The sequence below is a fragment of the Lepisosteus platostomus genome, chromosome 3 (genome assembly GCF_059453375.1).
Source record: "Lepisosteus platostomus isolate fLepPlt1 chromosome 3, fLepPlt1.hap1, whole genome shotgun sequence".
NCBI lineage: Eukaryota > Metazoa > Chordata > Actinopteri > Semionotiformes > Lepisosteidae > Lepisosteus > Lepisosteus platostomus.
The window spans coordinates 76,490,298-76,504,437 of NC_142613.1; the positions used below are offsets into that span (position 1 = coordinate 76,490,298).

Sequence of the window (14,140 nt, forward strand, 5' to 3'; positions counted from 1 at the left end):
TAAATATACTTCTAAATAGGTCTTAATAGGTCTAAATGCCCAGGTGGGCCTATTCGACTGCATAATCGGACACACCACTTAAGAACAGTACAGTACACACCAGTATATGGTGACATAAAAAACATTAGCTGAAATTTGAAAGCTAAATTTGAAAAACTACATAATAAACATAAACTGAAAGGAAATCTGCTGTTTCTATCAATCATCTGGGAAGACTGCGAGTGCACAGATTAATGCTATGTCTGCTATGTGTTTTATTCATGAATAAAGTAGCTTCATAATTTAAAAACTTAATTATGCATAGTGAAAACCAATCCCAAACAAAAATACATTTCAACAGAAGACTTTATTGTCAAGGCAGAAGTGTAAGAGGACTGACAACAGTCTTCAGGATCAGAACCGATGGGAAACAATGACAAAAGAATCATGCGTTTGTGTGTTAAATTCTTGTAGGTGCTTACAGTATGTAAACATTTTGCAACTTTGAGCTGCACTTATACTGTATATAGAAATGTGGAAAAAAATCTATATCCTTAATATAAGACAGGCTTTACTTAGTTATTTTCATATGTCATAAATGGGAAGAAAGGTATAAAGCATTTGTAAATTACGTAGCTTTTTCATTGTGCTCACTATACCATAAGTCATAGTTATCCAATCCTTTTGCTAGAGGGTTACAGTTTATCAGGCCTTTTAAACCTTTAACCAACACTTTAATACCAGGAAAAAGAAAACTACTAAAGCCATTAATTTAGCTGAGCTCATCTCCAAAGAAAATTTGCAGATCACCAGGATAGAATAGAAACCAGTGCCAGTACCATAAACCCTTGGTAAATATGTTCACAAGTAAGACATAAATATTGTATTACCATCATTTAGTATCCAGATAAATTTGAAAATTAAATTGTGAAAAAAGATGTCTTGCAATTCAGAAAATCCTACGTACTGATATGTTGCAGATTACAGTTTTTAATTACATTATACAACCTACAATCTAATAGATATGCATGTACAATAGTCAATATGCATTATGGTTGTAGATTACAGCATTACTGCAAATCAGTATCCTTTTTATTTGAATATGCTGTAGAGCAGTATAAGTGAAACTAAAGTCTATTTGATTAAATAAGTCCAGTGGAAATATTTTTTAAATTAAGGCTCTTGTTTATTTCAAGACAGTACCTGGACATACAAAGCTTGAATCCAAGAAACAGTAGGCACATAGTTGTAATGCCAAAAGGATGTTGTATATTTTTAACTAAGTTCTAAGATGCACACCCACTATAAAATTCTGTATATCATTTGTAGTTTGTATTAGCATTTTAATTAGAATTTAAAAAATCAAAATTTTAAAAAAGTTATTTGAAAACATATATCCAAATTGTAATTTAAAGTACATTTAAAAATGAAACAATATTTAAACTATATATACTATAATGTACTGTAGTATATACTATAACTATAAACTGTTATTTATATTTTTATTGTAATGAAATCCAGAAATAACAAAATGTGTAAAAATATATCTATCAAGATTATTTTACAAGTAATAATTGTTTCAGTTCTTAATATAACTGAACTTATGTTGTCCATAATTTGAAATAAGCCAAATAACCCTTTTTTCTTTCATATTATAAAACCCTTTACCATAATCATTAAAATATTTTTCTCTATGTAATTAAAACTACGTAATAATTATTAGATCTGTTTAGATTTAACAAGTACAAAATCATAAAGTCATCAAAAAGCCACCAGTTTAACCCAAACCAAACATATTGTATCTTCTAATTTGTATTCCCTAACAGATTTAAATCTGTTAAATACTAATACACATACACAATCTGTATTTTAGAAACACAACTGGTAACATGCAAGCTTTAATGGATTTCTGCATACAAATTTATTAAAGAAGATCCTGTATTAAATATTTTACAGTTTACAATGAGCTTCAGGGCTTTCTGAAACCAAGGATAAAACAGGGCATAGATGATTGGGTTACAGCCAGAATTGAAGTACCCCAGCCACTGCAGAGCATCAACGACAGCTGGAGCAGTAGAAAAGTTTAAGAAGGGATCCATTACACTGTTAACAAAGTAGGGTAACCAGCAAATAACAAAGACTCCAATAACAATAGTCAATGTTTTAGTTGCTTTACTGTCTTTACTGCGAGGTATTTTCGTTTTTTTGTCTTCTCTTGATTGTATTTGGTCCTGTATTGTACAGATTACCTTTTCATGCCTTCTTGCCACAGAAAATATTTTTGTATAGATGCACAGCATAACACAACATGGTAAGAAAAATGTAAACACTGTATCCAGAGTTCCCCATACTGCATTAAAGACAATAATGCAGTCTCCTGGACATGGATCAAAGCCGTCCATACCGTCAGTATTTCCTTTGAAAGTAATTAACACACATATGTATACAATTGCAGTAATCCAGCTAACTGTAACAAACAGCCATGCCACAGGCATTGTTACTTTAGAGGAGTACAATAAAGGATCACACACAGCATAGTAACGATCAATAGCAATGAATATCAAATGAAAAACTGAAACAGTAGACAAAATCAAGTCGATCTTTGCATGAAAAAAACAAAAGGTATCTCCAAAATACCAGCATGTTTCAACAGACCTGACCATACTGAATGGCATCACAAACAATCCAAGTAAAAAGTCTGCAACAGCCATTGAGAGCACCAGAAGATTAGTTGGAGTGTGGAGATGTTTGAAGTGAGAGATAGAAATGATCACCACTAGGTTACCACACACAGTGATGGATATCCCAGTTAATAAAAGGATATATAGCATGACATTAATTGCTGTGGACCGAATTTCTTTCAAGCAAGAGGAATTACTGGTTTGAGAGCAAACAAGTATGTTTTCCATTTCCTTTACTTTTGTGAATTCCATTGTTTCTTGTTATGTGCCACACAAGATATCATCCCTTATATAACAGCCCAGGATTTCTGAAATGCATCTTTGATACAAGCTGTATTTATATAACAAAGAAAACAGTAGAACACACCCACTCTCTCTCTTCAATAGTACAATCAGTCTTCTGACAATTAACTGCTTCTTGCATCTCTGGTGTTTGTCTTAGACCACATGTGGGTAACATTCTTAAATATGTGTTAAAAATAGCATGTTTTCTATTGACATGAGAATTTCAGGAGGCAGAAATTTAGGAGGCAATAAACAATGGAGTTAGAAGAAGATATACAGTACACTCCAAAGTAAAGTACAGTGTGGTGACAAAATAAGTTCACCCCCTGAAGATTTAATAGTTTACCATATAGTATTTAGACATGCAGTATATGACCTAGTCCGCACTAAGTTCTAAAACTAGATAGAACTAACCTAATTTTCAAGAAATAAACACAAATTCCACTTTTGCATTAGTTATTTAAAATAAAATCAGCCAGCATTCAGTATATTTGTGTGAAAAGCTAAATGCATGATTCAGTAAGTGTTCTAAGTGTAAGTGTTGATTGGTCTATATAATATTACCTTGGAGGAATTTTGGGGTACTCTTCCTTACAGAACTGCTTCAACTCTTTGATGTTTCATGACTTTCTAGTATGCACAGCTCTCTCTAGGTTTCACCACAGCTCCTTTTCTTTTTGAACCATTTTGCAATAGATTTGCTTGTGTGTTTTGGATCATTGTCCTGTTGCATGTGTAGCGGCGAGGCTTATTAATAAGGCAGAATTAAGTGTTTCTGAGCTTTCCCAAATTAGGCCTCATCTCTCTGTTCATCTCTGTGGTGCAGCCACAGAGAAACTATTCATGCAGGCTGATTTAAGGTTTCTTTTGATAAGGTTTCCTAGGACAGCTCCCAAAGGGGGATGCACTTAGCTAAGCCTGGCTATCATGATCAATGGTCATCCATTGGCGCCTATCTGTCTAGGGAGTGCCAGATGGACATCTGGACTGCATTCCTAAGTGTCAAGAGTAAGTGACTCATATCTCACCTTGATCAACCAATCAGGGACTGGTAGGGCCGAGTAACCCACGTGGGATTCTGATGCCCATGGAACTTTCAGCCAATCAACGAGCTGAAGTTCCTCCAGGTAAAAACAGGCAACACAGAGATTCAGTGAGATTCAGGAGAATTCTGTGGACTTTTCTAAAAGGAATTCAAAAGAGAATTCCAGGGCAGGACGGCCCAGGAGCAGAAGGCTCCCAAGGGCAGGACATTCTCGCAGCGCGCCTCCTGACCATCCTGAGACTCAGTCCGGACAACCACGGAACGGCCAGTGTGTCCGAGTGCCAGAACTTTCCTCTGTTCTAAGAGTCTAGAGCGGAGGTTGCCAGAGAGTAACCCGAGGATCCACCCGAGGATAGCACCAGCAGCAAGCCTCGTGAACAGGTCGGAACCATGGACAGCTGAATCACTATTCAGAACTAACTCTTCATCAGGAACGAACCGGTCCTCTTCCTGACTTGCTGGGACCCACAGTCATCTTTTCTCCTGTGCGCAAACTTTGCTAGTTAAAGCCAACACTAACTAGCCGGCCAGTGAGCATCAGCAGCGCACCGTCGCAAGCCGCACAGCACAGCCTGGCACCTAGCCAGAGAGCGCGGATTGGACAGCAACAGCCTGCAACTGTTTCTTTGTGCCCGCAGGAGATCTGAATCCCCAGAGATTGGATGAGTATTCAACTTCACTGCATTACTGCTCGAGAATTCAATTGTTATCCCAACCAGTTGATATCAATTTAATTCCTAAGAGTTATGTACTTGTTTTGAGTATCTAGTGTAGAAGTTATAACCAAGTTCATTTATGAAGCGGTCTAAATGAATGATATACTGAACGGATGTCCTCTTGATATGTGTAACACTTTGTAACTGACGGAATATATACCTTTTGTATTCTGATAACCCTCTCGATGAGATCTGTTAGGTTTATATGCATATTCTATGTATTAATAAATGTATCCTCGTGTATTAGTACTTGTGTGTGTGCGTTGTTTGAGTTTTATCGCATGGTTGGATTCTAAAGCCATCAAAAGAATCAACTTTGTGATTTACTGCTACAATTAATAATTGTCCCAGTAAATGCCCAAACCCTACAGAACTGGTGCCTTCAGAGAGCACACTACATTACATTTTGGCTATGGCAACATTACACATGGTTGACTTATGGTTCCGTTTAGCTGTCAGAGAAATGTCTTCATAGTTACCTCTAAAATTCTATGGTATAATGTAGAATTCATCGTACACTCAATCAAGGTGTAACCAGGTGATGAGGTGAGGGGCACGGATGTTGGGAATAACGCCTCATACAGATAGGTAGTTTGATCCTCACTACCAGCTTGCTATATTCAGGTTCAAGTTCAAGTTTATTGTCATTATACTCACATACAGGTATATGGTATAATGAAATGTAATTTAGCTAGCTCTCGGGCGATAAGTAGTTCAAAGAAAAAAAACAACAATACAATACAAAAGAAAGACAGAGACAACAGGCAGTGTGCAAAAAAACAACAGGCAATGTGCAAAACAACAAAAAGGTAACAGGTAATGTGCAAAAACAACATCAGATGTGCAAAAACATGCATCAACAGAATGAAATAAAGGGATACAAATTATGGGGAGTGAGTTGACATGTAAGGTAGAGGTAGATCTCAATGTGTGTTTGGGTTTTTGGTAAGAAAGAAGGCACTGTGAGGTTCAGATCATAGGTAAGAGGTGAGGTGAGAGTGAGAGAGGCTGGGAGTTTAATAGTTTGATAGTGCGGGGGTAAAAACTGTTTCTGAGTTTGATAGTCCGAGCCCGAATGCTCCGGTAATGTTTTCCAGATGGTAGTGGGTCATACAGTCTGTAGCTGGGGTGTGTGGGGTCTTTAATGATGCTTAGAGCTTTCCTCAAGCACTGTCTGTCATAAATGTCCTGTATAGATGGGAGGGCAACCCCAGTGATGGACTGGGCAGCTTTCACCACCCGCTGTAAATCTTTTCGGTCAGCAGAACTGCAGTTGCCATACCACACTGTGATGCAGCCTGTCAGTGTGCTTTCTGTAGTACATCTGTAAAAGTTAGTGAGGTTCTGGGGACATATCTGAGCCTTCTTCAACCGTCTTAGGAAGTACAGGCGCTGCGGAGGATGACCCCATGCCATGAGGGGCGATGAAGTGTGCTTTCAGAAGCTCCATGGCATCAGTATATGTTGCTGCAGGGCCAAGAGTGTGAAAAATGCGCTGTCCTTTGGTCCCTAGGCACATTTCTGAGGTCAAGTGCAGCCCAGTATGTCTCAAAAGACTCTAGCCAGTGAGTCCAGGGCAGTGGAGGCTCCCAAACAAAAGTGCAACAGTGGCATAAACCCAAACAGAAGCTGTGTGCGACATAACATCTAGCGTGCTTAAAATTGTCTTCAATGGATCAAAAACTGGGGTGTGCTTTGAGGCAATAAGCCAGCAGCCAAATCACCCTACAACTCGCAACTGGCAGCCCACTGAGGCTCAGCAGCTGTGAGCCTGGCTAGTACCTGGATGGAAGACTCCTGGGAAAGCTAAGGTTGCTGCTAGATGGGGTGTTAGTGAGGTCAATAGGGGGTGCACATCCTGTAATTTGTGTGGGTCCTAATGCCCCAGTATCGTGAGGGGGACTCTATACTGTAACATAAAAAGAAGATGTCCTTTGGATGAGATGTAAAACTGAGTTCCTGATTTTCTGTGGTAATTAAAAATCCCAGTGTTTCTTGAAATGTGTAGGGGTGTTGCCCCGGTGTCCTGGCCAATTTTCCCAACTGGCCTTCACCAATCTCTTAATAATCCCCATCTTTGAATTGGCTTCATCTATTCTGGCTCTGTTCTCCTCCCCACTGATACAGATGCAGCCATTCAAAATACCGCAAGTAAAATAATAGTATGCGGAATTTCTGCCAAGGGAGCTAATAAAGCTCAACCTCTCATGTACAGCATTTGAGCTGTCGCCATCAAAGTCTTTACCGAAGATATTACTAATAGTATTAATAATGAATCACCTTGGACAAGCTGTAAAAGCTTAAAACTACCACTTTTCTCACAGAGTACTGTATACTGTATAAACGTCCAGTAACATGATCAGAGGGAGCAACAAGCACGTAAAAACGTTTCCGAAATAACCACGTTATTTCACATGTTAGTTAAAGACTTTGATGCTTAAAATGTTTAGGGAGAAATGGAATACTGGGGTTTATTTTTTCTTTAAAGTACTGAGACCAGCCATATACAGTTTACATAATACTGTATGTTTATGTTCCAAAATTAATATTGTTTATGACCTTCACATGCATTATGCTCCTATTCTTTTTATGCTGAGCTACTAAAATTTCCCTTCAGTGGTAAAATTCCATATAAATATTCAATACTAAAACGTGCACAGTAAAGACATTAAATGATTAAATCTTTCCATGACCGACCAACGCACCACAAGTGCCCCTGTCGGTCATTTTGGCCAACCAATCACGTATCGCGGTATGACGCGTTATAACGCAATATGATGTAGCCAAATGCCTGCAGTACGTGTTTGTGCCACGCACTTTGAATGGCTGCATCTGTAGCTGATTTGGGGTGAGCGTACAGGTGCACCACACTATCCAGGTGGATGCTGCACATTGGTGGTGGTGGATTGTGTCCCCCATTACCTGTAAAGTAGTTTGAGTGGAGGACCCATCACCAGCATTGACTGGGTTGGAACCAAATACCTATAGGGTAAAGTGTATTCAGCCACTGAGGGAAGGCTCAGTTTTTATTAGGACTTTGAGTGGGGTGTACTCTCAGGACAGAGTAAGTGTGAGTGAGAAATGTCTATATCTAGCAGGAACAAAAATCAAGAAAGAAGGAAGCACAAATGGGCTACTCAGTGATATTTTTGTGTAAGAGATGCTAAGAGGGTCAGATGAGAAATTTGGCCTCCTCTAGAACTGTATAAATCACTATTATGTGAAAAGTGCCTCCTGTTCCCAGTTTTAAATGCATTTCCATTTAATTTACAATTGTGAATTCTGTTATTGTCACTGATAATTCCAAAGAGGTCCTGTAGATTTGGCTTTGACTTTAGAAAACTTTGAATATTTAAATCAGGTCCACTTATAGAAAAAAAAACACATTCCCTTGATTTATAACGTATAACTGCTTTTAATTATATATGCAACTACTTCTGTTTATTGTATTGCTTATTTCATTTCTTCCTTTGTCAGCGGTTACACTGGCGACCCAATGAAGCTAAGCAGGAGTGAGCCTAGCCTGTACTTGCACCAGGGAGTCCTCCTGAAAAAGGAAGGTTGCTACTGGAAGAGGTATTAGTGAGACCAGTAGGAGGCGCTCTCTCTGTGGTCTGTGAGAGTCTTAACGCCCCAGTATGATGAATTTTTACAATAGCAGTTCTGTTAACTAAATGTTTCTTATTTTATTTTATGGATTTTATTTTTTTACTCAGAATTCCCTAACAATTTATTTATTGAAAATTATAAATAACTTTGTCTCTCTCTGAACGACTGTTAATCAAAGGTGAAATAACATGCAAGTTTAATGTAGATGTTATCCCGTCTACAACAGAAAGAGACTCCACATTTTACCCATAACAACCTGTAGCTTAAAAATTGACTTCTAAAAATCTGTAAAGTTCATATTATTCAGTCACGTTATTATTAATGTTATGTGTTTAAATAAACCGCATAGGGTCAAGCTGGAATAAAAACTAGGGCACACTGGGGTTTTTTACAACCATTATTGAGAAATGTTTCCCTAGGGACATGGGCATAGAGTGAACTACTGACATGATTAGTATCAAGGTTTTTAGGAACTTAACTTGCTTTTGTATTTCTTGAAATGTGAGCCAAGTAGAGAACAGGTTAAAGTATTGCATTACTACAACCATTTTAAAGTATAGATATTGCTGAATTGCACTCTTGATTTAATATAGGTCTTAGGTAATCACATAACAATATTGCTAAAGTGGTTAGTGGGTGTTGATAATCCAGATTCAGTTTTATTCAGTGTTAAATATATATATATATTTTCACACCTGAAGAAGGCTCCACGGCCGAAACGTTGTGTTCTCTTTCTTCTTTTTTTCAGCATGGAATAAACCTATTACTTGTTCCTTTGCAGCCTACGCATGGTGACGCAGCTACCCACCTATATTTTCATTTATACATTTTTATTAAGGTTCTGAAATACTGGATATTATTAACTAATCAAAACATTTACAAATTGAATAGGATTTTTATTCAACATTATTTTTGGATGAAAATATCATTTCATTGATAGCATATTCTATATTTCATTCATAGCTATAACATACATGTATCTAATGTTGAAACATGATAGCTATGAACTTTGTAACTGATTTCTCCTGCTTAATGTACTGTATATATGATATATCATTTTAAATTTGAAACTGCATTATTATCATGACTAAATATCTGAATACCTGCTAGTACTTATGTGAATCAATCATATTAGAGCACACCAGCATCAATTACTGTTCTAAATCAGTCAGAATGCATACATCAGTATATCATTTTAATTCGGATTCAACACTAAAAAGGAGTCAGTAATTCCTTTTCTTCTTCTTCTGTACTGTATATGAAAACCATCTGTGTAACAAGCATAAAAAAAACTATTGCCTACAAAACATTCAGTAAACAAATACTAAATACTGCTCAGTGTTGTCTTTTCTAAAATACAAACATCAATTACTTTATTTTGCCTTTTTATGTAAGTTATATTCATTTTCATTGGAGGAATTCCATTTTAAAATATCACAAAAGTGAAGAAAGAAATAATTTCTTAATTTGAAGTAAACAATTTTGCAACAAATTATTAACTACAAGATTGCACTTTTTAATTACCACATTAAAACACAGTAACAAAACAGTGTTCTTCGCTTTAGAGCAATGTATTGAATAATGCAAACTGCCATGCACTTGCTACTCAAACACTGACTATACATACGCTAGAACACACACCTCTCCGCATCCTTATCCTTATTTCCATTTGAAGATATTCATATGACTGTTTCACTGTAGCTTTCCCCTCACTTTTCATCATTGAGGAGAAACTTAAGGAAGTTGAAAACAACAGAAATGGAAAAGAATTCGGGATTAAGTTATCTACGGCACTTGTTTCTTGAGGAAGAAAAGCTTGCTCTGCATTGATTCATCAGAGGCACAATATGAAATTCCCTTGTCGCTTTTTTTCTGTTGGTTAATGATGGTTTTATTAGGTTTAACACTTCTGAGTGCTGCTAGCTTTTGAAAACAATAACAGATAAATGTTAGGATTAGTTTCCCAATTCTATTTTACTATTGCAAATAATAAGAAAGTAAAATGAATGTTTGCAAGGCCATTTTTTTTAACTTTCCTACAATCTTAATCGACTTAATAAAATAAAAAAATACTATCTTAAAATAATTTTAATCTGCTGGGATACATATCATTGTTTAGATTTGTTCAGAAAACAATTTTGTACTAGAAGAATGTTTGGTAAATATTCTGAATGTAACAATAAGTTTTAGTGATTTCTGGAACCAAGGATAAAAGAATGCATAAATGATTGGATTTAAGGTAGAATTGAAGTAGCCTAGCCAGACAAAGAGTTCAAAGAGAATTGCAGGGGTAGAAAAGTAAGTGAAAGGATCTATAATGGAATTAACAAAGAAAGGCATCCAGCAGAGTATAAAAACACCAACCACAATACCTAGTGTTTTTGCAGCTTTCCATTCAGATTTCTCAGAAAATCTGTCTTTTTTTTCTTGATCAGTCTTTGTGCCAATTTGTACTACATGTTTCCTGGCTATGAAAAATATTTTTGTATACAAACCCACCATAATACAACAAGGCAGGAAAAATGCAATCAATGTGTCCAGTGACCCCCATAATGCATTATAAAAAAGTACACAACTTCCTAAGCAATATGTACTTGATACATATTCATCTAAACCCTCTGCATTGCCTCTGGAATATAGAAGTCCATATGTATATATTGCAGCAACTCCCCAACTTACACCAATCATCAGCCAAGCAACACGATTTGTAATTTTTGAATAATAATGCAGTGGATTACACACAGCCTGATAGCGATCTAGAGCAATAAATATCAGATGGAAAATTGAAACTGTAGTCAGAAACATATCAAAACTGGAGTGCAGCTGGCAAAACATGTCTCCATAATACCAACAGGTTTCAACAGATCTGATCATGCTGAAAGGCATCACAGACATCCCCAGCAGAAAATCTGCAAGGGCTAGTGACAGTACAAGCATATTTGTTGGTGTGTGAAGCTGCTTAAAATAGGTTATTGAAATCATAACAACCAGGTTTCCAAATATTGTGATTATTATCCCAGTTGCAAGCAAAATATATAAAAAAATGTAAGTTGTCAGAGAACGCACTTCCCTTGTGCAGGATCCATTAATTGTGGGATAGCAAAAATTTTCTTTTCTGAGCTCTTGAAGCATAGACACATCCATTGGTTTAAACTGAAGGAAGTATTTTTAATAATGTATTTTTATAATTTAACAATATTTTTTAAGGAACACTTTGGATACTCAAAATACCAAATTAATACAATCTAGGTATTTAGGTTAGATAAATTTCTATTACAATTTCTCCCTTCTTTGAACAAATACAGTACACCCCTTACAGTCTATGTATCTCTATTTATATTACCTATGTGTTTTCTGAGACTTCCCCGGAGGGCAGATATGATGATGTAAGGTGCCATATTCTAAATAAAGCAGTCCTTCCTAAGATTAATTAACTTAATCTTGGATAATTTAAGGCAAGATAAAACTAATATTTTATCTTTATTTGGCATGCCTTGTATATTGTATATTTAATAAAGCAAGACTATGGACATGCCTGTATACTGTGTATAGTCAGAATACATCAAATTAAAATTCCTCCTTCAGAACTCATCAGATTTAATTGTGTTATAGTGTAGCAGACTTAGTAAACAGCAAAACAGATGCTTGGAAATAAAATCCCAATTTGTTTCTGTATTTCATTTTCTAAGTATTAATGTATTTATTTTCACACATTATTAAATAACATTTGGATGAATTTAGAGTGAAGAAAATTAACTTTGCTCTTTCATATATCATCTATTTTTCTTCATTTTTTGTAAAATAAATGAAAAATACAAAGAAAGTGAAATGTAATATTATTTTTAAATGTGTTTATTCAGCCATTTTCCAAAGGAAACACCACCTTCACCGTGAAAATGTTATTACAGTATAGTTATATTCCATGTGCACTGAAATATTACTCAGATAGCACATTTACTGTGCTCTATATCATAGCAACAAAGACAGGCATCTTAAAAAGGCTTTTCAAAGGTTTGAAATCTCGGATGAATAAAATATTTTAGTTTCAGTTCTTTGTGTGACCCTGAAACTACAAGCATTGCCTTGATTTATAACTTATGCTTTTAATTACATATTCAAACACTATTGCTTATTGTATCGCTTGTTTTATTTCTTCCTTTGTCAGCAGTTATGTCACCCTGCAGTTCACACTGGCAACCCGATGAAGCTAAGCAGGGGTGAGCCTGGCCCGTGCCTTTACCAGGGAGACCTCTGGTTACACCTCCAGGGACCTCCACCTTCCAGGGAGAGTTGCTGGAAGAGGTGTTAGTGGGGCCAATAGGGGTGCTCACTCTGTGGTCTGTGTCGGTTCTAATGCCCTCAGTATGGTGACGGAGACATTATACTTTAAAATAAGACACTGTCCTTCTGATGAGCCGTAAAACCAAGGTCCTGACTCTCTGTGGTCCTTAAAAGTCCCATGGTTTTTCTGCAGTGGTGTTCCTCTAGCCAAATTTCCCATTGGTCTTTGCCAATCATGGCGTCTTAATAATCACCATCTTTGAATAGGCTTCATTACTCTGTTCTCCTCCCCACTGGTAGTTGAGGTGTGGTGAGCGTACCATGCACACTTTGACTGCTGTTGCAACATCCAGATGGGTGCTACACATTTGTGGTGGTGGAAGGGAGTTTCCATTAACCATTAAAGGAACTTACTATTTGCTCATTTTGTACTGTATCAGATGTCAAATATCTGTAACTTGAAAACTGTATTATGGGCCCCGTGGCCCATAAGTCCAAATGTACAAATGTTGAATCTTACATAACCTAGGAAGTAGGTGTACAAGTGTTCTTCACACTGTGCAAATTGTGACCTTTGTTACTCCATTTCAATTTTGATATCTGATGAGACTGTAGAGTTGTAGTGCAGTATTTCACTGTGAAAGAGTAAGTCTGTTGTGCAAGTAAAAGCCAAAATGCTAAGTTTTTGCAATTGAAGCTCTGTAAACTAAATGTTTCTCATTTTATTTTATGTAATTTAATGTTTTTACTTGGCATTCCATAAAAAAATGATTGTCATCTTTAATAAGATGACAATATAAAGAACTTTGTCTATGATAATTGCAAGTTTACTGTAAATGTTTTCTGTTCTACAACAGAAAGAGATGCTAAATCTATCCACAGCAATCTGTAACTTAGACATTTTATTGTGTCACACCCAAAGAAGGCTTCACAGCCAAAACATTGTGTTTTCTTTCTTCTCTTTCTTCTCTTTTTAGCATGGAATAAACCTATTACTTGTTCCTTTGCAACTACTACAGGGAAAAATGCTGTGACAGGTTGACAGACTAGTTTTCTTCAGAAACCAAGCTTCCTTTAGACAAATTTATTCTAACACAAAAGGGTTTTAAAATAATTCCTTACTTTGGCAACATTGGTACATTTAATTGTAATAGGTTGGAAAAATAGCTCTGTGAAAGTTGCTTCCCTACAAACAGCACATGAAAGCCACCTTATTTGTTACTGCTGCATTTGTGCCAGTTTTTGCTGTTCAAAGTAGCATTACTGTTGCTTTTGGTTCCAAGATATACTGTAGCACCTTACTTTTTCAGGGGGCGTGACGTCACTCAGCCCCCCTGCTATGGCACAGGAGAACTAGACTGATCTGATTCATTAGTGCAGTGTTTGTGCTGGTTTGTGCCACTGAAAGTAACTTCCCAGCTGCTTTTCTTTGAAAGATATAGCACCTTCTTTTTTCATAGTGTGAAGTCACCCAGCCACCATAGAATGGTGCAGGAGAATCAAGCTGATCTAATTCATTATTGCTCCAATTCTGCCGGTTTGTG

The 14,140-nt window shown here is 36.5% G+C and overlaps 2 protein-coding genes across 2 annotated transcripts; both read right to left on the bottom strand.

Moving 5' to 3' along the window:
- Positions 1-1,877: 1,877 nt before the first annotated feature.
- LOC148675547 (trace amine-associated receptor 13c-like) lies at positions 1,878-2,810 on the bottom strand. Its single transcript, XM_088623508.1, has one exon. It carries the CDS (start codon positions 2,808-2,810, stop codon positions 1,878-1,880), a length of 933 nt encoding a protein of 310 aa, XP_088479634.1.
- Positions 2,811-10,430: 7,620 nt separating this feature from the next.
- Positions 10,431-11,447, bottom strand: LOC148675548 (trace amine-associated receptor 13c-like). Its single transcript, XM_088623509.1, has one exon. It carries the CDS (start codon positions 11,445-11,447, stop codon positions 10,431-10,433), a length of 1,017 nt encoding a protein of 338 aa, XP_088479635.1.
- Between the last annotated feature and the right edge of the window lie 2,693 nt (positions 11,448-14,140).